Source organism: Physeter macrocephalus, chromosome 13 (assembly GCF_002837175.3).
Source record: "Physeter macrocephalus isolate SW-GA chromosome 13, ASM283717v5, whole genome shotgun sequence".
Classification (NCBI taxonomy): domain Eukaryota; kingdom Metazoa; phylum Chordata; class Mammalia; order Artiodactyla; family Physeteridae; genus Physeter; species Physeter macrocephalus.
The window spans coordinates 52,298,611-52,324,631 of record NC_041226.1 but is presented as its reverse complement, the minus strand read 5'-3'; the positions used below and the strand labels follow the sequence as shown (position 1 = coordinate 52,324,631).

Below are 26,021 nucleotides of genomic sequence, written 5' to 3'. Positions count from 1 at the left end.
CACTGTTGGTGGGAATGTAAATTGATACAGCCACTATGGAGAACAGTATGGAAGTTCCTTAAAAAACTAGAAATAGAACTACCATACGACCCAGCAATCCCTCTAGTGGGCATATACCTTGAGAAAACCATAATTCAAAAATAAACATGTACCACAATGTTCATTGCAGCTCTATTTACAATAGCCAGGACATGGAAGCAACCTAAGTGTCCATCAACAGATGAATGGATAAAGAAGATGTGGCACATATATACAATGGAATATTACTCAGCCTTAAAAGGAAACAAAATTGAGTTATTTGTAGTGAGGTGGATGGACCTAGAGACTGTCATACAGAGTGAAGTAAGTCAGAAAGAGAAAAACAAATACTGTATGCTATCACATATATATGGAATCTAAAAAAAAAAAAATGGTACTGAAGTACCTAGAGGCAGAACAGTAATAGAGATGTAGGTGTAGAGAATGGACTTGAGGATGCAAGGCGGGGGAAGGGTAAGCTGGGACGAAGTGAGAGAGTGGCATGGACATATATACACTACCAAATATAAAATAGATAGCTAGTGGGAAGTAGCCGCATAGCACAGGGAGATCAGCTCAGTGCTTTGTGACCACCTAGAGGGGTGGGATAGGGAGGGTGGGAGGGAGGTCGATGCAAGAGGGAAGAGATATGGGATATATGTATATGTATAGCTGATTCACTTTGTTATACAGCAGAAACTAACACACCATTGTAAAGCAATTATACTCCAATAAAGATGTTAAAAAAAAAATGATTCCAGAAAGGTGATCTTGCCTAAATGAAAGAAAAGAGAGAAGGCAGGAAATAGCACATTTGGGGAGGAAGTTGAAAATAGCCTAGGACAATCTAAATGGGGGTGCTGGGGAGACAGATAAATAAAGATCTGGGTCAGCAACATAAATACATGACTGGGGGTTTGGAGTAAGGTCACCACCACGGACAACTGTGGTGACCGGATGAGCTTTACTCAGCAGAAGAGCAAGCAGAGGATGAAGAGTGTCCATAAATGTCAGTACCACGCATTTCTCAGGGACGCTAATCTAGAGAGACTGAGTCTTTCTTCTTTGAAATTATATGTGATAAACAGCATTTGAAACAAAAAGAGAAGAAAAATGCAAGTTCAAAAGCTCTTGAGCTCTTACCCCTTGTCAGCTTTCTGAAATGAAGTGGCCACTTTGACGATGCTTTCAAGATCCTGACTCCTTCAAACAAATAAACTCAAGTCAATGACAGTAGAGCTATCTTAGAAGGAGCTAAAATGTCTTATCTGTGTTCAGTGAAGAAAGCAAAACTCCAAGTGTTATCAGGACTGAGTTTAACTGAATAACAAAATAGTCTGTCATATCAGCTCACGGCATTCACACACACACACACACACACACACACACACACACACACACACACACACCCCAGTCACTCCACCTGGGCATTGGCTCTGCCATCTACTGCTCACTGAAATAACTACAGTTTCTCCTAAAGACTTATATTGGTTGTACACAATTTATATACTTAAAAAGGATATGGATAAATTGGGAGATTGGGATTGACATATACACACTACTATATATAAAATAGATAACTAATAAGAACCTGCTGTATAGCACAGAGAACGCTACTCAATACTCTGTAATGGCCTATATGGGAAAAGAATCTAAAAAAAAAGAGTGGATATTAAAAAAAAAGGATATGGAAAAGAAAATTCAATTAACTGCAAAAGTAAACATAGAAACATGTTCCGAAGTTTTTCTACCAACCAAGGAGCATTAAGCAACATATTCAGATGATCAATTAGTCCCTTATATGAGGTGAAAGTATCTGTCTTCTTATGTTTCCAAAGGGAAAGAAAGTACATTTAAAACTGTAGTTGAGCTTGAATCCCCACTGGTCTCCCTAGGTCATGAAAAGGAATAATTAGGGAAATCCTTATAGCTTTACCTGTTATTAAGACCTGTGCTTCATAAATGATATCTTAGAAAGTTAATAGGGTTCCATGAAGATAGAATTTTGTAGTCAAGTAAATTTGGGAAACATAACTGACTTTTAGAGATTTGGAATATGTATAAGCACACTGGAGGTTCCGGGAAGTTCATGATAGAGAGCTCTATTCTATTGTGTTTCCTAAACATGTAGGCCATGAAATGCTTCTTTCACAGAACATTCATTGACATCTTGTGGCACATGGGACATAGTTTGGGAAACGCTGAGATAGAGCTATACCTTAAGGTACTAGGTTCAAGGTACTCTCCCCAAAGGTAAGATATCTGTGTGATGCATGCCTGAGAGTCAAGGGAGATAATAAAGAAAATAAAAAGTATGTAAGTTTGGCACTTTGAAAAATGTGCTTCAGTCAAAAAAATTGTCTAAAAAAATTGGCTTATTATAATGGTTAAGATGGTAAATTAATGTTAGGTTTTTAACCATAATAAAAAAATTGGTTTATCATATTGATAGACCTATAAAATAACATTGTTCAAAAACTAATTTTGAAAATAGTGTTTTTCAAATAAATAAATATCCAAAACAAATTCTAAATTGGATGGGATGTGCAAGACAATAGGCGTAAACTAGCACTGTCATGGGGAAACCTTGCTCAAAAGCATCAACGCAATTTGTAAGCCTTTTTCTGATGGTGCAGGTGAAGCTTAATATGATCTTGTTATACAGCCAATTCTAGGCAAAGCTTTTGCAGATGTTCAATCAAATAACTATATTTCCACCTATTCACTTACACGTCAACAACAGCTGTATCATAAACCTTGGGACAAGTGCTGGGAATAAAGAGATGTTTTCCTGTCTTAAGGGGTTTGATCTTATTCTGTTATCATGTTCAGACAATTTTGGTTGCTCATAATGTAATGCTTAGAATAGAAATAAAAGGAATTAAATTCTGTAGGTACATATAAAAACATTTATTACCCACTATTGAAGTCAGTTGGAAAACTGATTTTGTCTATTTTATTATTAATTTTAGGTATGTTTAAGTGTTCCAATAAAGCATACTTTATCATATCTGCAATTACACTGATATAGATATATAGATACAGATATAGATCACTGTACCTTATATTTCTTTCAGCAGATCTGTTGGTTTCTGTATATGCACTTGGTTTAGGTGGACATATCTGCCTATATTTTTCAAGTTAAAGATAATGTCTGTTAGGTAAGAAAACACTTCTCTGTTACATTTAAATTCATGAGAAAACATTTACATTCAAAGAGATGAAAGTGTGTTTGAACAACAGCACTACTGGAGATAAAAATCTTCTAAATATGTTCATGTTCATTTTATTTTAGTTTCCAGTCATCAATAAAGCATTTTTACACTTATCTCTATTAGATAATGATACAATATTTTTAAATAATAAGAATCATTTTTTGTTAGGTATCAGAGGGATTTTTTTCTCAAAGACTTATCCCATTTGAATACTATCAAGAAATATGTTTGCTCAGATAAGATGGTAAACACTTTCATATTTCCAGTACACCCACCACATTGAGAAAGACCACTTTGAGTTGTCAGAATTAAATTTTACAGTGCTAGGTTCTGTTACAATTTGTGATATAAGACTTTTCTCTGCTCTTTTTCTAAGTATCTGATTGGCCTACTTATACATTCTTGCTTGTTCTCAAGAAATTATATTCAACTATTTTTTTGTACTCCTGAGGACATGTGTTAATTACATAGGAAACACTTCCTTTTCATATTCTTTCATTAAAGTCATCTTGCTGTGATTAAAGTAATCAGGGTTTTAACATGCAAGTTGTCCTCATTTTATATTTAAGATCATTTGTGGAAGAAATAAATTAGAGTAGTAAAAATGGATTAGACCAATTCCCATGAAATCTAGCTTCTTTTGAATCTGTACAAGGTCACTGCTCTAGAGTCCCGAGTTTTAGTTTAGAATTTAGGTGGTACTAACACCAACTTCTTTTAGCCCCCTAAAAAACCCTATTCAAATTAAGATTTAATTGTTCAGTACTATCAAAGTAAAAGGAAAAATAATGTAAGAGAGAAAGCCTGAGAAGTTATTTTTAAGAGTATAATTATAACTGTTGCGCAAATTAAAAATTATAAATCTGGCCTATATTTTAATTAATTCAATGAAGAAGTATTCTCTTAACATTAAAAAAAAGTATCCTCTCCTCCCAAGGACAAAATTTCAAAGGTACTGTGAAGTTTCACCGAATAGAAATTCAGACCTGGGTTTTTAACTCGTTAGGTTGAATGCGTAAAGCTACATAGCCCTGCCACCCAATCAGCATTTTCTGGCTGAAGTTACCCTCTTCATAAAGAATAGTTCTCAAATTGTCTTACACGTTGTCAAAAGAATCACCATCAAAAAGTAAAAATACAAAAGAATCAAAGGCAGGCCATTAAGCAAATCTAATGTATTCAGTCTTCATTGAGATACCATTTTTTAAATCTCTCAATAATAATGGAAATGTGCCATGAGGTCTTGAAAAACAGTTCGATACGATTAAACTGTTTAACAGGAACACATGGGAAGATGTTCAGATCTCTGAATTTGTTTTTAAGTATTAATTATACAGCACTGGAGATTCAAAGTAGAAAAGCAAGTCTGTCTTTTTTTCTTGGTTCGGAGACAAGTTAATTAGAACATTTTTTCAAAATTTGTGATAGTTTTGAAATAAAAAATGTCTCAATTAAAATAAGACTAAAGAACTACCCACTTCCTGGACATGACTACTGTTTAGTTTCTATATTGAAAGTGTACTTCCATAAGACAAGTAATGGCCATAAGTATCCAACGACAAACATAAATACACGTTTGTGTGGGCAAATAGAATTAGAAAATCTTTCCAAGTGCTTCTTCAGTGAATATGCACACAAAACATACCCATGCTTTGCACAAAACAAGTCACAATTCATTTGCTTTCATTTCCCTTGAACTTTATTTTGCAAGAAATTCTGGAGTGCTAGGTCTTACCTGTTATCCCGCCTCAGCTGGTTAGGAGATGAAACAGGAGAACTGGGCTTTGGAGGTATTGGAGGGTGAACAGTTGGTTCCCTTTAGAACAGAAACAGCAGTTCATTTCACCATGGAAACACAGTAAATTTTAGCATCTATTCACCAAATGCATTTATTGTCTATATGGAAATATCTCATGCATCGTACAACCCCTGTGCATGAGCTACCTGAAAGGCCAGGATCTTTGGAGCTCTAAACTTTAAATAAGTCAAATTACAGGTATTTTAAAAGTTCATTTAATCAGATTTTTGGAAATACTGTCCTCCCCAACTATAGTTTGAAACATAATGTGTTCTTTAAACAGCTTAATATTTTACTAGACTGTCTCACTCAAGTTGTGACATTTTGGGTCAGCAGCGCATAGCACAGTAAATGGTTCTTGGGCATTAACATATAAGCTTCTTTAGGAATTATGCCAACTGTCAGGCTGCTACGGAAACAGCAAGAAAGGTTTTTAATTCCACAGACCTCAAGGTGAAGTTGATTTGAAGCTCTTAACTAAATCTGACTTAAATATTGTCAGCACAGGCCAGTTTGATGCTGGCAAAGCTTACATACGCTGTCAGCCTAAACTTTCCAACAAAGTGCCAAGGCAGCCTCTGAGCTGGCATGATTTGATCACCCAGGAACTAGAGCAGGCAATTATGGGCATATATGGGATGGAGTCAGAACTTTACCTAGGGCACGTCACTCCCCCACCCTGAAACTCCCACCTCAGGGGTTCCCCATTATCCTCAAGATAAATTCCATAAAAGTATCCCTGTGATCTAGACTCTCTGTACCCCTCTGGCTTCTGCAGCACCTTAGGGAGCAGGTAGGCTCTGGGGTCAGGCTGCCTGAATTGCCAGCTGTGTGACAATGGCCTAAACTGATTCCATTTCTTCATTTGTAATAACTCTTCCAATAGGATTGCTGGGGTGCTGTCAGGACTGAACGAAATCATGATTTTATTTAACACATTTATTGGTAGCTTTCTATGCACACGGCACTCTACAAAGTGGAAAATTCCCCAGTTCTCAAAAGGCTTTCAATACACAAATAAATATATGACAGATGAAGAAAAGTACTAAGAAGAAAATAAAACAGAGTAAGAGAATATAGAGTGATGGTGTGGGAACACCTGTCTGTGAGGTGAAATTTGAGCCAAGAACTGAAGGAAGTGATAAAGTGAGCCATGAGGATATCAAGAGGAAGAGCATATAAATATGGGCATCATCAGGTTTGAGATGGCATCTAACCCTTGAAACTGGATGAGATCGCCAAGGAAGTCAGTGCAGGTAGAGACGAAAAGAGGGCCAAGCATTGACCCCTGACACCTGCAGTGTCCAGACATCAAGAATATGAGAAGGAAACAGTAAAAGAGTCTGAAAAGAAGTAGCCAAGGAGAAAAGAAGAGAAATATGAAGGTGTGGTTCCGGAAGTCAAGTGAGACAAGTGTTTCAAGAAGCATTTGATGTGTCAAGTTGCATTTGGCCATGCCAAATGCTACGGACAGAGCAAATGAAACAAGAGTGCGGAGTTACCATGGTGTTGGCAATATGGTGGTCATTGTTAACCCTGATAAGAGCAGTTTTGATGGAGCAGTGGTGAAAAAACCTTCTAGGAGTGGATTTAAGGCAAAATGGGAGGCAGAGGCATTGATGTAGATACTTCTTTTGAGGCATTTTGCAGTGAAGAGGGAAGAGAAAAATGGGAAGCTACCTGAAGGTTGATAGGTCAAGGAAGGTTACTAGAGTATGTAGATATGTTGATGGGAATGATCCAGTTAAGACAGTAAATTTGATGGTGCAGGAGAGCGAGCAGAAAATTGCTAGACTTGGGAAACCAGGAGACCTAGGGCACAAGGGGGGAGGTTGGTCTTGGATGGAAGCACAGAGAGCTCATTCATTTGATCCTCACATCAATCCCAGAGATAAGTATTCTGCTTCTTCCTATTTTACAGATGAAAAGACTGAGGCACAGAAAGTGAAAATAAATAACCCATGATGATACAGCTGGTAAGGGGCAGAGTGAGAAATCCAAACCAGGAAGTCTGGCTCCATAAGCCCTCCCCCAGTGGTGCTGCCTTTCAAGGACTCTTTGGGCAACACCAATGGCTTAGTTGAGGTTAAGGCTCATGGAATTAAAATAAGGCTAGTAGCCATTATTTTCTTTTGCCATGTTCAGCTGCTTTAGGAGCAGGAACGGACTAAACAGAGAGTTGGATTTAACGAAGTTTCTAATTCAGCCAAGAAAGTGGAACAAAGAATGATGACAAGGGAAGGGGTATGTAAGGAAGTGATCACAGAGAGGGACCGTGGGATCTGAGACGGACATGGAGGGAACTGAGGATATGAGGGGAGAGGAGCTGTGAAAAGATGGTAGAATCAATGGATTGGTGGTTGTGGTGGGGCTGGAGAACTGGAATCAGAGGACTAGAGGGACTGAGCTGGATAGAGTAGATAAAGAGTGAGTAGATAGAAAATGGAAGTCAGAAAGGGAAAGATTTGAAATTGAAGTTTTGTAGTGCGTGTGGTTACTTACAAGGGCAAGATCTATGGGGGGCTGGGGTAGGACAATGGACAAGATCATTGGAGAGAAGATCAAGAAAGTGAAAGGCCAGGACAGGGAAGGATCCACTACATGGATTTGGAAATCAGCAGGCATTATGACAGGAGGGGTGTTTGTGGGAGACGATGAACCCAGTGCCAAAGTCTCCACAGAGTGAGGGTGAGTGGCTCAGGGACCTTCGGATGAGGAAGAGAAGCTCATGATGGCATGGCTTCAAAGAGGATGAGGAGTTTTAGGAAGGAGGGAGTTAAAATTGATAGGAAGTAGCAATATAGAGCAAACAGGATCCCGCCTCTTCCTCCAGACCCTGTGATACATGGGATTAGAAGCAAAGCAGCCCTCACTGAGAGACGAGCCTGAAGAGGAGCGAGTTTTGATGATACTGGATGATGCATCCAGGAAGGTTCAGTGGACAGGTTTGAGGGGTTGGGATGCTGTTAGGTTGGGTCATGTTCAGCGATGCACAGAGCTCTGTGGGGATGGTCCAGGTGACGAGAAATGATCTGATCGGGGTTCCCATGGGGATCCATGGCCACAGGGATGGGGAACATGAAGGAATTAGTCCTGAAGCTTTCTGGCAGTGTGGTCGTGAGTTCCTGGGTGACGGGCAGTGGAGAAGCGGACACAGAGCCTGGTGGGTCTTCTGGTTCTTGTGTTGATGGTGGCTTTGAAGCCAGCAGGAGGGCATGCAAAGCATTAGAGCACCTCCTGGCTCAGTTTAAGTGCTGTGGCTGTTGTGCTGGTCCCATACAAACCCAGCGCTGTAGCTGGGCCAAACCACTTGCACTTCCTAAACCCATCTCACCACAACGGCACATCTCTCTTCTCTTGGGCATACCTCCTTCTCCCTTTCACATGGATACTCGCCTTACCCTTCAGACTCTATCTTGGGGATTACTGTCTGTAGTGGTACCCAACGCTGTGGTGAATACATTTCTATGTCTTCCCATAGCACACCTTCTTCACAACGCATACCATGCTGTTCTGAATTACACAGAATTTTTTTGTTTCCACCCTGGCTGGACTGAAAGCCCTAAAAGGATAGTTGTATCCCAAGTACTAGGATTATATATGATGTTGGTGCCCAAGAAAGCTGTGTTGAAAGGTGGAGGGATTGGCTGAAATTCTATTTGGTGAGGAAGAAAATGGGTACTGAAGAGCGGCCTAAAACTTTTACAATCTGTTCAAGTTTAGCTGTCCCACAGAAGTCCACTGTTGATTCCACTACCTAATACCTAGTAGGTGCTGGGCGCTCAGATGAGTTATTGAGTAACATGATATGCCTGGAGAAAGTAATTTACAGGAAAATAGTCGCCCCATTCTAACCTAATGTTAGATTTTACAATTAGATGCTATTTTATTTATACTGATTACTATCATCTTCCCTTCTCAAAGCATATCCCCGCGTTGGGAATAATGTAATGTCACTTAAGTGATAATGTGTGTTTCATGTATCTGTGTCGATTAGCTGATTATATGCTTCTCTTCCAGGGACAGAGGAAAGGGTAAGAAGGTGGTCAGTCCCAGCTATTAATGACAAGGCACTGGATATCTGAAAACAGGCAGGAGAGCCGTAACAAGAAGGAAGGGAGGATTACAAAAAAGGAGACAAGGGATGGTGCCCAACTTTGCTTATGCCAGAATCACATTGATAAAAAGCTAAATTTCTTCCATGTAAAGTGGCTAAGCCCTCAAAGAGGTGGGTAAATACTGACTGGGTGTGTCTGAGAGTCAAAGATGAGTAGAGAAGAAGACCTGGGTGCACAGGAAAGAGATGGCTTGGGGAAAGAAAAGGTAGGCGTGCAGTTGTGAAGGCCAGGAAAAGCAGAGGAGCGTATTTATTTCTGAGGGTGATGCATTTACACGCCTGTTGGCCTGGGCCAGGGCAAGTCCACACTGAGGGCAATCCACCTCAAAGGAGCTTTCATTTGCATCTCTGCAGTGACAGCCACAGATGACAGAACCCCGGCCCTGGGGACAATGAGAGGAGTCATTCATGCCGTGCCAGGAGCTAGAGGCCATGCCAAGCAGGGGCATTAGAATGTGAGAGCGAGGCAGGAAGCTGTGGCCCGGAATGTTTTGAAGAGACAAAAACGAGAGACATTCATGTGGAACGATCCTGTCTGAACACCACTTTGAAACACACTGTTTAAGCTTGGATGAGTCGACCCTGGTTCTCCCCTCTGTCTTTCCCTCAACCCCATAAGACATTTGCAGGGTCAATGACACCACACTAGTGGCTATAATTGTAAAGAATAATTGTCAGGAATCAAAAGGCAGCTTTCCCCAGCAACATGTGAAAACTTGCAGATTGTAGGCCAAGGGCCAGAGCTAATAGAAATAACACTGTCAACTTGTTTATATTTCCTCATTTTAATATGCTGCTGCAAAGATCACTTTTTTGCATTACGGCTTTTTTGGAAAACATGCTTGGCTCTGTGACGTCTGTTCCAGACTGACTTTGAGAAGAACATTTCTATTACTCAGCACAGGTCAAGGTTGAAAGAATAATTGACTCTAAGAGTTGATGGTGAGTTTTCTTTTCACTTTCCATCGTGCTTAGCTTTTGTGTCCCACAAATAGAATTTTTATTCCAACAATGGCAAAGGAGAGGGAAATTATATTTTTTGGGTAACATGCCAACTTGGTCAAGTTCTCACATACTTTATTTTATTCAATGCACACATCTATCCTGTGGAGTGTATATGGTTTATTTTTTTCACTGAGTCTAAAAAAAGGTGAGTAATTTGCCCTGGATCACACTGCTAGTGACTCAGCCAAGGTTTTAACCTAGTCTTTCTCATGTCAAATCCCATGCTTTTTCCTCTATCACACTGTATCAAACCAATACTCTTCCAGGTATGACCAGTGAAAATCTAAGAACAATAGGTTGTCCTGCATTATTTCCTTGCCCAAGAAAGCATCAGTTCAAAAAGCACTTATTCCACAGCTGCCCTAGTTATAATGTTAGGACACATAACAACGTATGAGGCAAAGTTGGGCACTGAAAGACTAGAAAAGGTGTGGTGTGATCCATGGTCTCAAAGAGCTTACAGCATGCAAGGCATTCTAAAGAGTCAAAAGAATCTTTAGATTCTTCGCTCAAAAGAATGATTGCTGTAACAATGTCTTACTTTCAGTGACCAAGGACCATTTCAATGAGCCACACCACAGCAATGGAGAATGCACTGGACTAAAATTCCAGAGACCTAGGTTTTAGACTTCGATTTGATCCTGGAAAGAACACTGATCCTCTCTGAAGAATCTGCTTCTTCATTTACAAAAGGATGAGACTGGTCCAGATCCGTGGCTGGTAAACCACTGCATGACCATGGGAAGGCAGAGTGATCGCAAGGAATCTTCAGTTCCACAGAGCCCTGAGGACTTGCTATGGATTAAGTACCTTGAACATTCATATACTGCACTTTCTAAATGTGTGTAGATTCCGTTGTGGTTAATAAAATGTAAATTAGTATAATTTAGGGTGGAGCTATAAGAGCTCAAATAAACTTTAGCTGCCAATAGACACAGAGGGACAGACATTTTCAAGTATTGCAGAATTCATAGCAGCACATTCTGAATTAGCTTTCTCCTCATTCTATTCAAACAAGACTTTTCAAAAATAATAAACCTTGACTCAGGTTAATGTTCTAATTACTTTGAATGTCTATAATGTGTATTCTAGGGATTCAGATAAGATTTTTAAATCACTATACTTTGACATTTTACTGAGAGTATTAGACTCCTAATTTTTACACGACAGATCTAGGTAATACAAGAAGGCTTTTGTTGAGATAGAAATAAATATATAGTATGATTTAATTTAGGGTGACAGCAAACTCTGTAGAAGGTTTGGTACCAATAGAGTTAAAAATGTTGCAGCATAATTAGAAAGGCTACATTTTACCGTTTATAGCTACAGACAGAAAAATATAATTGTAGTGCAAGGTTGCCATGGCAACCCACTTCTCAATCAGGATTTTTTTTTCCTCCTTCAAATCTACCAATCAGCTAAGTGGAAGTGAAAACCACTGAAAGAGAAGAGGTTGAAACAAATATGGATGGGAAATTATGAAAGTATGTAGCAAGCATTTAACAATATGATAATTTCCTATGTGTGTTTCCACTATTTTAATTTTATCACATTTTATACAGTTTTTTTCTGTCTTTGGAAATGACTGCAGAAAAAAACACATTGGTTTTTTGGTGGTGGTGATGGCTTCACTGTTGCTCCTGAATCATTAGAATGGGTAACATCATAAACATTCATATTGTCTGTTAAACAACTACCTAAACTGGACTTCAGTGAGTTTCTTAAATGAGCTTCATATGCCATTTAAGCACTGCCTCTCTAAGTCACCTAAATACAGAATCAGAAGCACTTGAATTTACCATGAACAGAATACCCATATTGAAAGGTGGGTTCTGAAATCAGAAGCAACTTTAATATCAACTTCCTAGAAATGCTGTGCCTATATTTTATTGTGATTTGACTGGCATCTCTCATGAATGGCACCTATCATCCACGCCACTGGCTCAAGCCCTGGCAAACGTTATCACTCTTTTGAAAGACTCGAAGATGAGAAAAAGTTTAAGAACTTGAAAAATGAAGACACACACTAGTGCTTGCTGACAAACTGCTTTGTGTCAGGCTTTCTGATAAATCTTAAAATGAAAAAAGGGGGAAAGGAAAAACTTTCACTGGCTCTGACCTTCTAAATTTCTGTACTGATGACATGTATATTTTCTTTTAGACATATTTCAGAATCTTTAGTACACAGAGCTCAAATTACATAAAAGCAAAGCATTAACTCTTAAAATAGAAGCAATCTTCTGAAAAGGTACCTAAGCTTATCACAAATCACAAATATCTGCCCATAATGTCTTACACAAAAAGGCATTTTTCTACATGGCGTTGAATTTGTAATTATCGGATTTACTGCTATCACTAAACATAACTGATGATGGATGAGTGCAGAGAATGCCTCTTAGATAGGAATCCCATAGTTCTACACACACGAATAGACGCAAGCATGTGTGAGCTTGCATGCGCACACACGCTCAGAGCCCATGCTCTCTGGCATTAGAATCTTTGCTCCTCCTCTCCTTTCTGCTTGGAATGGCTCCATCCCCACCTCGCCTCTGCACCTGGCTTACTCTTATTTCATTCTTTAAGGTTTACCTCAGGCATGTCCTCTTTTGACCCCACTGTACCCCAAATACATCCTCTATTGCCTCCCTCTTCATGCTCCATATTCGGTGGTTATTGCAACCCCAGTGTTTATCATCCCCCAGGACCCGCTCTCAGTCAGGGCCTGCCTTCATGTGTGGCACTCCTGTCTCAAAATGACTCCCTGACAGACTTTGAGTTTCTTGAAATAGGGACTGGATCTTACTCATTTTTGTATTCCTGGCCTCTAGCAAAGTCCTTTGCTAGCACATAGTCAGAGCTCAACAAATGTTTTGGAAAGAGAGAGAAAGAGGATGTTTAAACAGTCATCATATCTTAAACACAGAGAATAAAGCCTAATGACAAAGAGACAATAACGAGTCGAGGGAAACTCCTTATCTTGTAAATACTAAGATGCATTGGGCTTCCCTGGTGGTGCAGTGGTTAAGAATCCGCCTGCCAATGCAGGGGACACGGGTTTGAGCCCTGGTCCGGGAAGATCCCACATGCCACGGAACCACTAAGCCCGTGCAACACAACTACTGGAGGCCATGCACGTAGAGCCCGTGCTCTGCAACAAGAGAAGCCACCGCAATGAGAAGCCGGCGCACCGCAACGAAGAGTAGCCCCCGCTCGCCGCAACTAGAGAAAGCCCGCGTGCAGCAACGAAGACCCAACACAGCCAAAAATAAATAGATTTTTTAAAAAGAACCTATTAAGATGTATTAAAATTAATCAATCAATATGTACTTATTGATAAATTACTATGGGTAAATTTATTGATGAGTCATAGGGTTATAAGATGATGCCATCTAGCTGATGAGTATGCCCCCAAAAAGTAATGTTTCAAGGTAATGCACAATTAATTGCCAAGTGAGGGTTGCAGACAATAAACTAACTTTCTGAGTTCAAAGGATTAAAAACAACCTTTTGGCCTGAGAAAGCTGTGTGGAGGAATTAAGATTCAGACCAGACTCTGAAGGATGGGCTGGTTTTGGATGGTAGAATGCGCCCAACTCCTCTACCTTCACCCTGCCTACCTCTCATCACACCTCACCTTAACCACGTAATTGCACTAGTTATTTTCTGGTTTCTCCTCTACCATTGGATGTGCAGAAACATCATGCTTCAACTTTCATTTTCTTCTCAATTAGTATTTTCTCCAGAGGTAACCTCTCCTTGAATACACTACATTTAAAATCTTTGGAATCATTCCCAAATCTGGATCTCAGGCACCAACCTCTCACCTAAACACCTCTCCCCCGTTTTTCACTGCATGGAAATTAATCTCCACAAATACATCCTTTCAGTATCCCAGACCACTTGCTCAAACCAATGCACATCCAGCTTCTTAGGACCAATTGTGTACTCCCAATTCTGCTTCCATTTCTTCCTACCTCGGTTTGGTGGTATCATTATGCTTAAAATCACCCTGGGCTTGAAAACCTGGCATTGTGTAACTCCTCTGCTTCCCCCAAATCCCACACCTCTTTCAGGATCCTTCCCCTGAATCCTCTGTTAGAAGCTCTCCCTACCATATCAGAGCTCCCAGAAAATGTTGATGCTCTTCTCATGATCACATAGCTGATCTTGTGTCATGGTTACCTGTGCATCCATATTATCAACTTTTGGAGCTATAAAATCCTCCAAGCTGCTGCTGCCCTTCAGAGTTCTCTGACCCAGGAACTGCCCACCATGCTGCTGAGCGCTGACACCTAGACATGTAGGTTCCCTCTGTGATCCTTCTCTCTCTCAGGAGTTCCCTTGCTCTCCTCCCCTTTTGGGTTATGGCCCCTGTGCTCTTATCTTTGGAAGGTTTCATGCTGGGAATGACTCCCTCTCCATGCAAATCTGTCAAAGCACTTAGTTTGCTACTGCCTACCCCCCAGTGGTCATATCTTTTGCTTTGATCGGCACCATGAAGTCCCTGGAATTCACTACAATGACTATTGAATAAGGGGAGTAAGGGAGACAGTTTTGGTGTTTTAAGTGTGGATGACAGAATGTTTATTTTGTTTTGACACAAGAAAATAATTTTATTTTAAAAGGTAGCATATAATACCTCCCAAAGAGTGGATATGTCATTGTGTATGGTTGTGAGGATGAGATTCTCTGAGGATAGCCTGGGACAGCAAAAGACAACTAAACTACCAGGCATAAGTAATTAATAAGAATTTAGGGGGTGGGGGTTAGAGGGGAGAGAAGAAGAAAGGAAGGTGAAAAAGAGGTGGAAGAAAGAAGAAGGGGGGCTGCTGAGCAAAACGGCAACAGGGTCAGGCTTGTAGAGAAATGTCAACCAATGAGAAATGGTCAATTACAGGAGTGGCCAAAGAACTTACAAACAGGAATTTTTAAAACTACATTTTACATCATTTGGTCTGGGCTTTTACAATGTATTCCTACACCCATCATCCCATATCTTTATTTAAACGTTAATGCAAATGGTATTTGGACAAATCAAGGAAAAGAAGCTGCCATCCTCAATGTCTGAGTTAATGTGGAGGAGAGAGGACAGAACAGAGATCAGTCAGAAGTGCCAATTTGAAGAGAGATCAGATCAAAACATGGCCCCAAGAACATAGTGCCCTGGATGGGGGAGAAGACAGCATACCGGGCAGAGGAAACCTTATATGCTAAGGGTCTGCAGAAGGTGGGAGTATAGCACATTTTACACAGATTAAGTGACTGGAACAGAGGGCAAGGGGGAATGACGAGGGATGGAAGGGAAGTAAGGACAGGCAGTTAATGCTAAGGATTTGGGTCTTTATTCTAAGAACAATGAACAGTCATATTTTTATTTAGGAGGGTGATATGTTCCAATTATCCTTCTAAAAATATCAATCTGGCAACTGTGTAGGCAAGAGATTAGGGGAGTGGATATTAGGGTGAATAAAGGGAGAATATTTAGGTAGCTATTGTTATAGTTCAGGGGAGATATGATGATATAAATGGAGAGAGGTATGTAGATTCAAGAGGCATTTGGGAGGTAAACTGACAGGATTTGCTGATGGATTGGATATTGGTGGTTAAGGAAAGAAAGGTATAAAAAAGACTTCAAGATGTCAAGGACATCAATTGACTGGAGGATAGTGTTATTGAGACAGAGGGCAAGGTTAGTGAAGAGAATTATGAATCTCATTTTGAACCTGTTGAGTCTGCAATACTTTTGGGATATTTAAGCGAAGGTGTCAAGTAGGCAGTTGACTAACCAAAGGTAACTCGGAGACAAGGTGTGCAGTGGATATAAACGAAGGAGTCAGGAACATACAAGTGGCCGCTGAAGCCATGGGCATGGATGACTTGTCAAAAGGCACAGCACTGAACAAGAAGAGAAGAGGGATATTAAGCCTTTAGGAACATCAACATTTAAGGGCTTGGTAGAGGATGGTGTGGTAGCAAAGGCAGCTGAGATAAAATGGCTAGAGAAATATAGGCACACCTCAGAGATATTGTGGGTTCAATTCCAGATCACTTCAATAAAGTGAATATAGCAATAAGGTAAGTCACAACTAGTTTTTTGATTTCCCAACACATATCAAAGGTATGTTTACACTACACTGTAGTCTATTAAGTGTGCAATAGCATTATGTCTAAAAACAATGATGTACACACCTTAATTAAAAATATTGTATTGCTAAAAAATGCTAACCATTATCTGAGCCTTCAGCATGTCACAATCTCTTTGTAACAGCAACATCAAAGATCACTGATCATGGATCACCATAATAAATACAGTAATAACAAAAAAGTTTGAAATATTGTGAGAATTATCAAAATGTGACACAGAGACATGAAGTGAGCAAATGCTTTTGGAAAAACGGCACTAATGCACAGGGTCCCCACAAAACTTCAACTTGTAAAAAACACAGTATCTGCAAAGCACAATAAAGCAAAGTGAAATTAAACAAAGTATGCCTATAAACAACAACAACAACAAACAACAACAACAAAAAACCCAGGAGTGTGCTGGGGTTGATGGGAGGAGGATGGTTTCAAAAGACAATCAGAGACAAGATTTTTAAAGGCATGAATAGCCAGTGGCAGCTTTTGAAAGGTCAGTTAGTCATAGGGACGGATATGTCAACAAGAATGTATCAGCAAGGTCATTAGTGACCTTGAGGAGAGTTGTTTCCATGAACTAAAGGTAGGAACCAGAAAATGAAGGTGGCCAGTGTCATCAACTCTTTTGAGAAATTTGGCTGTGATGGAGAGACAGGGTGCCAGTTAAACAGATTTATAAGATTAGGCTATTAATTTTTAGAGGCTGTTTTTTAAGATGAAAGGGATTTGAACATGGAAGAGGGGGGGAAACAGTGAATTAGGGGTTTATCATATAGGGGTTTATCATACCATATGATCATATAGGTAGGAGAGACAGATCAATGTAATGAGGAACAAAAATTATAACACTAAAGATTGATTCAGTCCTGATTAAAATGAAAAGAAATTACAGGTTCTGATGGCATTTGAAAAGAAGATTTCAGAGGAAATAATCTTATTGACACAGATTGGTCATTCAAAACACTAAGTTGATGGTTTCCCTTCTCAATAAGAGAAGGAAGAGACGATCAGAGAACATTTACATCCAATGACCAAGGAGCATGAAATCAGCTAGAAAAAGTTTTATTTAAGCTCAGAACTTTACCTGCTATGTCTTACTATCATGAATTACAGCTTCTCTCTTTAATCTTGTTTATCAGAAAGGGAGCAAGAGGCTTTCAAAGATATTTGACTTTTAACTCCAAAATTTTGTTTGATCTCCCAGATCTTAACCCTCTTATTGCAAGACTAATGTATTTCATACATAAAATGATTCTTGTTTTAAGAAATTGCTTTTTTTGGGGGGGGGATGAGATAAATTGGGAGATTGGGATTGACATATATACACTAATATGTATAAAATAGATAACTAATTAAAATAATCCAATTTAAAAATGTGAAAAAAAATCTTAACCACAATTATTTTCATTTTTATAAATCCCTCTATCTTTTGTCCCAAGCTTCCATATTTTTATCAGGGGGAACAAAGTTCGGGAAAATGACCCATTCCTGTAATGATTGGGAATGGGTGTGTAGGAGAAAATGAAATCTCTGGGAAAGAATAGGTGATGGAAAAAATGAAGGTTCACAAAATGAAGAACAGAAATGAGAGTGAGAGTGTTGGTATTAAGGGGAAGTTCTTTTGCATAAGATAGGAGGGGAGAGGAAGGGAGAAGTGACCAGTGAATAAGCAAAGGTTGAAGGGAAATAAGCTTAGCATTGAGCTGTTGGTGAGTATTAAAAATCGTAGTCCTCCATTATTATCTGTTTTTGACCTATTTTCATTTTCTTTTTGTTCTTCTGGGGACAAAGATCTCTTTTTGAAGACTGTGCTTTCTTTCATCATTTAATAATTGCTTCTATTTTTCAGCTTTTACTAAAAAGCCTATTTCTCAGCCCTGAGAATGCACTGACGTTAAAGGTGAGAAACAGAAATTGTACTTTGAGCTCTTCCAAAGAAAAGCACTTTAGAAATCAAAGGCATTGCTATATTGTTATTATTCTCTCCTTCCCCTGAAAGCTTGGCATGACATTAGCTCTGCTCCTTGAAGAGAAGTCTTTCAGTTTAGCCATTATATTAATAATCTGTGACTCTAAAAAAGGAATGGATATCTAAATTCACCAACCTTATCCAATAATCTTCCCTCTCCCTTAGTTCCGGTGCTAGGGATCTGATCCAAGAATCAGAAATAGGAGCATTGTAACTTATTTTATCTTCCATGTAAATCACATCCAGCTATGAATAAATCGGAAGGGCATATAGCCAAGCACTATCAGTTCTGTGCAAACAGAGATCCACAGCTGAATGGGCATTGAACACATGAGATGTTAGCTCATGAATAATCCTTTTGTATCTTTACACAGTTATATAAACAGTTGCTTATTATGATGATGATTTACATTAATAATGGAATAATAAATAGAAGATAAAAATAACAAGTTATTTTGGAAATAAGTGATAAATATTTCTAAGTGTCAGTTACTGTCTATCAAGAAAAAACTGGATGGATCTTAAAGTATTATCTTACAGTAGTAACTAGCAAAACCCGTAGTTAATATTTTCCCACTTCGGTAACTCCATGAAAGTTATCACTCATGGAGAAATAGCTAAACACAGCCCGAGGAGAAAGGAGGTTTTAAACTAGAAATATAATCCATATTTGGCAATTCATATAATTGTAAATCATCCATAGATGAACAGGTTTTAAAAGAAAATATTTTAAAAGGTGAATGTAATTCCAAGTTGTGATTGTTCAAAATGTTCAATAATTTTATATATATGCTATACACGTATAATAAATACATATGTACACACACACATGCAGATGCAGCCAGAAGTATGAACAAGACAACTTGAGCTCTTTGTGTCTGAGTCAACTAAAATTTATTTATGTCCTTACAGATTCAACTTAAATTATAAGACATTTATTTCCAAATATTCCTATTATTTGGAATATTCCTATTCCAAATATTCCTATTATTTGGAAATAAAAGAGACATTAAAAGCCTGTGCAACAGATGAAAACTTTTGGAAATAAAACAATCTCGTACGAAACAAGCACACTGTTTCATAACCCTTTTCCAATTGTTGAACTGGGACAATAAAGCCCATTTAAACATGGAAATATTTGGTGAAGATACTCTAGGGGTGGATGACATAAAAACAATTTTGGATACCCTAAAGCAAAACCAGCTTGGAGACCTATTTTCCTTCGAGTGTTAGTGATGACATAGATCATGGGAGTCCTACACTTGTGTCTACTTCTTTGAAGGCTCAAATGCAGGCTCGTGTTTTGTTCACTGATATCTCCCAAGATCCTAGAACGATACCTGGCATACAGTAATCACTTATTAAATATTTATTAAGTTAAATAGCTGTTGACATTCCCAGCATGGAAATTGTAGAACAAGGTGTCCTCCTCATGCTCTGTAATTTTACCTGTAACTATTGCTCTCAACAACAACAAAAAAGTTTAAAAAAGGAAAACAAAACAAAATCAAACAAACAAAAATCCCCCACTCATCTGTCACAAAGTTTACGAAGAACTTGTCACACCTATTCCCATCCAGACATCTGGGCTTGTCATAGCCAAAAATCGCTGTGCACCAGGAGCCCACACTGGAGTGCCACCACCTAGTGTTTGCCTCTGTTCTCTCCTCTGCTACCCTTATGGATCGAGTTATGTCCTCTCCAAATTCATGCATTGGAGTCCTAACGCTCAGTGCCTCAGAATGTGACCTAATTTGGAAATAGGTTCATTGCAGACGTAAGTAGTTAAGTTAGGATGAGATCATACCAGACGTGGTTGGGCCCCATATCTGATATGACTGGTGCCATTGTAAGAAAGGGAAATTTGGACACAGACACGCACACAGGGAGAACACCACGTAAAGAAGAAGGCAGAGATTGGGATGGTTCTTATACAAACTAGGGAACGCCAAAGATTGCTAGGAAAACACCGGAAGCCAGGAGAAAGGGTGGAACAGATCCCCTCTCACAACCCTCAGAAGGAACCCTGCTGACACCTTGATCTTGGACTTCTAGCCTCCAGAACTGTAAGACAATAAATTTCTTTTAAGCTACCCACTTTATGGTACTTTGTTACAGCAACCCTTAGCAAACTAAAAATACAGGCACTTACTCCTCAAAGCTTGTCAGATTTCCTACCAGGGTCACTTGTATCCTGACCTCACTTTCACTGGGCACTGTCTTATTCAATGCTCTGAGTTCATAAAATTACCTCCAGTTTATTCCAAAGCATCCACAATTATACGTTGTCAATAGCTAACATATTCTTCCATCAAATTACATCTCAATTACCTCTGACACCTTTCCCTTACCTTCTGCTCGCTCCTGTGCTTGGGGCGGCCTTATAACCTGGAGGGGGCGGTGGAAACCAGGACTGTCTGTTAAGAAATGACATCAGTTATAAACATGGTACTTTAAAGGCTTGACCCCACCCACATGTCTACCAGGAAAAGCTGAAAATAAATGGACAGTTAAAAAGGCAATAAGATGACTTTCCTACAAGGTCTTGGAAATAAAATGAAAACTATTTACTTCCTGCCATAGGAAGTAACTGTATATTCCAGGCTATTTGCTCCCCCAAGTAAACCCCTTTTCCCATTTCCTTTGACACTAAACAATGTAGACATTTCTTTAAAAAGAAATCTGGCGGAGGGGCTTCAAGATGGCGGAAGAGGAAGACCGTAGATCACCTTCCTTCCCGCAAATACATCAGAAATACATCTACACGTGGAACAACTCCTACAGAACACCTACTGAACGCTGGCAGAAGATCTCAGACCTCCCAAAAGGCAAGAAACTCCCCATGTACTTGGGTAGGGCAAAAGAAAAAAGAATAAACAGAGACAAAAGAATAGGGACGGGACCTGCACCAGTGGGAGGGACCTGTGAAGGAGGAAAGGTTCCCACACACTAGGAAGGCCCTTCGCGGGCGGAGACGGATCGGTGCCGACCAGCACTCACCAGCCCGAGAGGCTTGTGTGCTCACCCGCCGGGATGGGCGGGGGCTGGGAGCTGAGGCTCAGGCTTTGGTCGGAAGCCAGGAGAGGACTGGGGTTGGCGGCATGAACACAGCGTGAAGGGGTTAGTGCACCACGGCTAGCCGGGAGGGAGTCCAGGAGAAGTCTGGACCTGCCAAAGAGGCAAGAGACTTTTCCTTGCCTCTTTGTTTCCTGGTGCGCGAGGAGAGGGGATAAAGGGCGCCGCTTAAAGGAGCTCCAGAGACGGGCGCGAGCCACGGCTATCAGCGTAGACCCCAGAGACGGGCATGAGATGCTAAGGCTGCTGCTGCCGCCACCAAGAAGCCTGTGTGCAAGCACAGGTCACTGTCCACACCTCCCCTCCCGGGAGCCTGTGCAGCGCACCACAGCCAGGGTCCCATGATCCAGGGACAACTTCCCCGGGAGAACGCACGGTGCACCTCAGGCTGGTGCAATGTCACACCAGCCTCTGTCACACAGGCTCTCCCTGTATTTGGTACCTCTCCCTCCCCCGGGCCTGAGTGAGCCGGAGCCCCCTAATCAGATGCTACTTTAACCTCATCCTCTCTGAGTAGGGAACAGGCACCCTCAGGTGACCTACACTTAGAGGCGGGCCGAAATCCAAAGCGGAACCTCAGGAGCTGTGCGAACAAAGAGAAAGGGAGATCCCTCCCAGCAGCCTCAGGAGCAGCGGATTAAATCTCCACCATCAACTTGATGTACCTTGCATCTGTGGAATACCTGAATAGACAACAAATCATCCCAAATTGAGGAGGTGGACTTTGGGAGCAACGATATATATATATATATTTTTTCCCTTTTTCTCTTTTTCCATGTGGATGACAGGGTCTTGGTGCTCCGACTGCATGTCAGGGCTGTGCCTCTGAGGTGGGAGAGCCAACTTCAGGACACTGGTCCACCAGAGACCCCCCCCCCGCCCCAGCTCCATGTAATATCAAAAAGCAAAAATCTCCCAGAGATCTCCATCTCAACACCAAGACCCAGCTCCACTCAACAACCAGCAAGCTCCAGTGCTGGACACCCTATGCCAAACAGCTAGCAACACATGAACACAACCCCACCCATTAGCAGAGAGGCTGCCTAAAATCATAATAAGGTCACAGACACCCCAAAACACAACACCATATGCGGACCTGCCCACCAGAAAGACAAGATCCAGCCTCATCCACCAGAACACAGGCACTAGTCCCCTCCACCAGGACACCTACACAAACCACTGAAACAACCTTAGCCACTGGGGACAGACACCAAAAACAACGGAAACTACGAACGTGCAGCCTGCGAAAAGGAGATCCCAAACACAGTAAGTTAAGCAAAATGAGAAGACAGAGAAGCACACAGCAGATGAAGGAGCAAGGCAAAAACCCACCACACCAAACAAATGAAGAGGAAATAGGCAGTCCACCTGAAAAAGAATTCAGAATAATGATAACAATAAATGAAATTAAAAATTCTCTAGAAGGAATCAATAGCAGAATAACTGAGGCAGAAGAACAGATAAGTGACCTGGAAGATAAAATAGTGGAAATAACTACTGCAGAGCAGAATAAAGAAAAAAGAATGAAAAGAATTGAGGAAAGTCTCAGAGACCTCTGGCACAACATTAAATGCAGCAACATTCGAATTGTAGGGGTCCCAGAAGAAGAAGAGAAAAAGAAAGGGACTGAGAAAATATTTAAAGACATTATAGTTGAAAACTTCCTTAATATTGGAAAGGAAAGAGTTAATCAAGTCCAGGGAGCACAAAGAATTCCATACAGGATAAATCCAAGGAGAAACATGCCAAGACACATATTAATCAAATTATCAAAAATTAAATACAAAGAAAAAATATTAAACCAGCAAGGGAAAAGCAACAAATAACATACAAGAGAATCCCCATAAGGTTAACAGCTGATCTTTCAGCAGAAAATCTGCAAGCCAGAAGGGAGTGGCAGGACATATTTAAAGTGATGAAAGGGAAAAACCAAGGTTACCCTACACAGCAAGGATCTCATTCAGATTCGACAGAGAAATTAAAACCTTTACAGACGAGCAAAAGCTAAGAGAATTCAGCACCACCAAACCTTTACAACAAAAGCTAAAGGAACTTCTCTAGGCAGGAAACACAAGAGAAGGAAAATTTTTACCTGTAATAAAAACCAAAAACAATTAAGAAAATGGTAAGAGGAACATACATATCGATATTACCTTAAATGTAAATGGTTTAAATGCTCCAACCAAAAGACATAGACTGGCTGAATGGATACAAAAACAAGACCGGTATATATGCTGTCTCAATCATAGTAGGGGACTTAACACCCCACTTTCACCAATGGACAGATCATCCAAGATGAAAATAAATAAGGAAACACAAGCTTTAAATGATACATTAAACAAGATGTACTTAATTGTTATTTATAGGACATTCCATCCAAACACAACAGAATAAAATTTCTTCTCAAGTGCTCATGGAACATTCTCCAGGATAGATCATATCTTGGGTCACAAATCAAGCCTTGGTAAATTTAAGAAAATTGAAATCGTATCAATTATCTTTTCCGACCACAATGCTATGAGACTAGATATCAATTACAGGAACAAATCTGTAAAAAATACAAACACATGGAGGCTAAACAATAAACTACTAAATAACCAAGAGATCACTGAATAAATCAAAGAGGATATCAACAAATACCTAGAAACATATGACAGTGAAAACACAGCCACCCAAAACCTATGGGATGCAGCAAAAGCAGTTCTAAGAAGGAAGTTTATAGCAATACAATCCTACCTTAAGAAACAAGAAACATCTCAAATAAACAACCTAACCTTACACCTAAAGCAATTAGAGAAAGAAGAGAAAAAAAAAACCCCAAAGTTAGCAGAAGGAAGGAAATCATAAAGATTAGATGAGAAATAAATGAAAAAGAAATGAAGGAAACAGTAGCAAAGATCAATAAAACTAAAAGCTGGTTCTTTGAGAAGATAAACAAAGTTGATAACCTATTAGCCACACTCATCAAGAAAAAAAGGGAGAAGACTCAAATCAACAGAATTAGAAATGAAAAAGGAGAAGTAACAACTGACACTGCAGAAATACAAAGGGTCATGAGAGATTACTACAAGCAACTATATGCCACTAAAATGGACAACCCGGAAGAAATGGACACATTCTTAGAAAGGCAAACCTTCCAAGACTGAACCAGGAAGAAATAGAATATACAAACAGACCAGTCACAAGCAATGAAATTGAAACTGTGATTAAAAATCTTCCAACAAACAAAAGTCCAGAACCAGACGGCTTCACAAGAGAATTCTATCAAACATTTACAGAAGAGTTAACACCTATCCTTCTCAAACTCTTCCAAAATATAGCAGAGGGAGGAACACTCCCAAACTCATTCTACGAGGCCACCATCACCCTGATACCAAAACAACACAAAGATGTCACAAAGAAAGAAAACTACGGGTCAGTATCACTGAGGAATATAGATGCAAAAATTCTCAAGAAAATACAAACAGAACGCAACAGCACATTAAAAGGATCATACACCATGATCAAGTGGGGTTTATCCCAGGATTGCAAGGATTCTTCAATACATGCAAATCAATCAGTGTGATACACCATATTAATAAACTGAAGAATAAAAACCATATGATCATCTCAATAGAGGCAGAAAAAGCTTTTGATATAATTCAACTCCCATTTATGATACTCCAGGAAGTAGGCATGGAGGGAACTTACCTCAACATAATAAAGGCCATATATGACAAACTCACAGCCAACACCTCCTCAATGGTGAAAAACTGAAACCATTTCCACTAAGATCAGGAACAAGACAAGGTTGCCCACTCTCACCACTATTATTCAACATAGTTTTGGAAGTTTTAGCCACAGCAATAATGAATTTGGTAAAGTAGCAGGATACAAAATTAATGCACACAAATCTCTTGCATTCCTATACACTAATGATGAAAAATATGAAAGTGAAATTAAGGAAACAATCCCATTTACCATTGCAACAAAAAGAATAAAATACCTAGGAATAAACCTACCTAAGCTGACAAAAGACCTGTATGCAGAAAACTATAAGACACTGATGAAAGAAATTAAAGATGATACAAACAGATGGAGAGATATACCAAGTTCCTGGACTGGAAGAATCAACATTGTGAAAATGACTATACTACCCAAAGCAATCTACAGATTCAATGCAATCCCTATCAAACTACCAATGGCATTTTTCAGACCTAGAACAAACCCAGAACAAAAAATTTCACAATTTTTATGGAAACACAAAAGACTCCGAATAGTCAAAGCAAACTTGAGAAAGAAATATGGAGCTGGAAGAATCAGGCTCCCTGATTTCAGACTATACTACAAAGCTAGGGTAATCAAGACAGTATGGTACCAGCACCAAAACAGAAATATAAATCAATGGAACAGTATAGAAAGCCTGGTGATAAACCCACGCACATATGGTCACCTAATTTTTGGTAAAGGAGGCAAGAATATAGAATGGAGAAAAGACAGCCTCTTCAATAATTGGTTCTGGGAAAACTGGACAGCTACAGGTAAAAGAATGAAATTAGAACACTCCCTAACACCATACACAAAAATAAACTCAAAATGGATTAAAGACCTAAATGTAAGGCCAGACACTATCAAACTCTTAGAGGAAAACATAGGCAGAACACTCTATGACATAAATCACAGCAAGATCCTTTTTGACCCACCTCC

The 26,021-nt window shown here is 39.7% G+C and overlaps 1 protein-coding gene across 4 annotated transcripts in view; it reads right to left on the bottom strand.

Moving 5' to 3' along the window:
• SCEL (sciellin) overlaps positions 1–26,021 on the bottom strand; it is a 340,495-nt gene that overhangs the window by 72,119 nt on the left and 242,355 nt on the right. For all 4 annotated transcript variants that reach the window (XM_055089467.1, XM_055089466.1, XM_055089464.1 and 1 more), the window contains 4 exons: positions 20,612–20,677; positions 4,969–5,049; positions 3,080–3,145; positions 1,162–1,221 (listed from right to left, as the gene is read on the bottom strand). In XM_055089467.1, the coding sequence (XP_054945442.1) occupies positions 1,162–1,221; positions 3,080–3,145; positions 4,969–5,049; positions 20,612–20,677 (273 nt within the window). The remainder of the gene's footprint in view (positions 1–1,161; positions 1,222–3,079; positions 3,146–4,968; positions 5,050–20,611; positions 20,678–26,021) is intronic.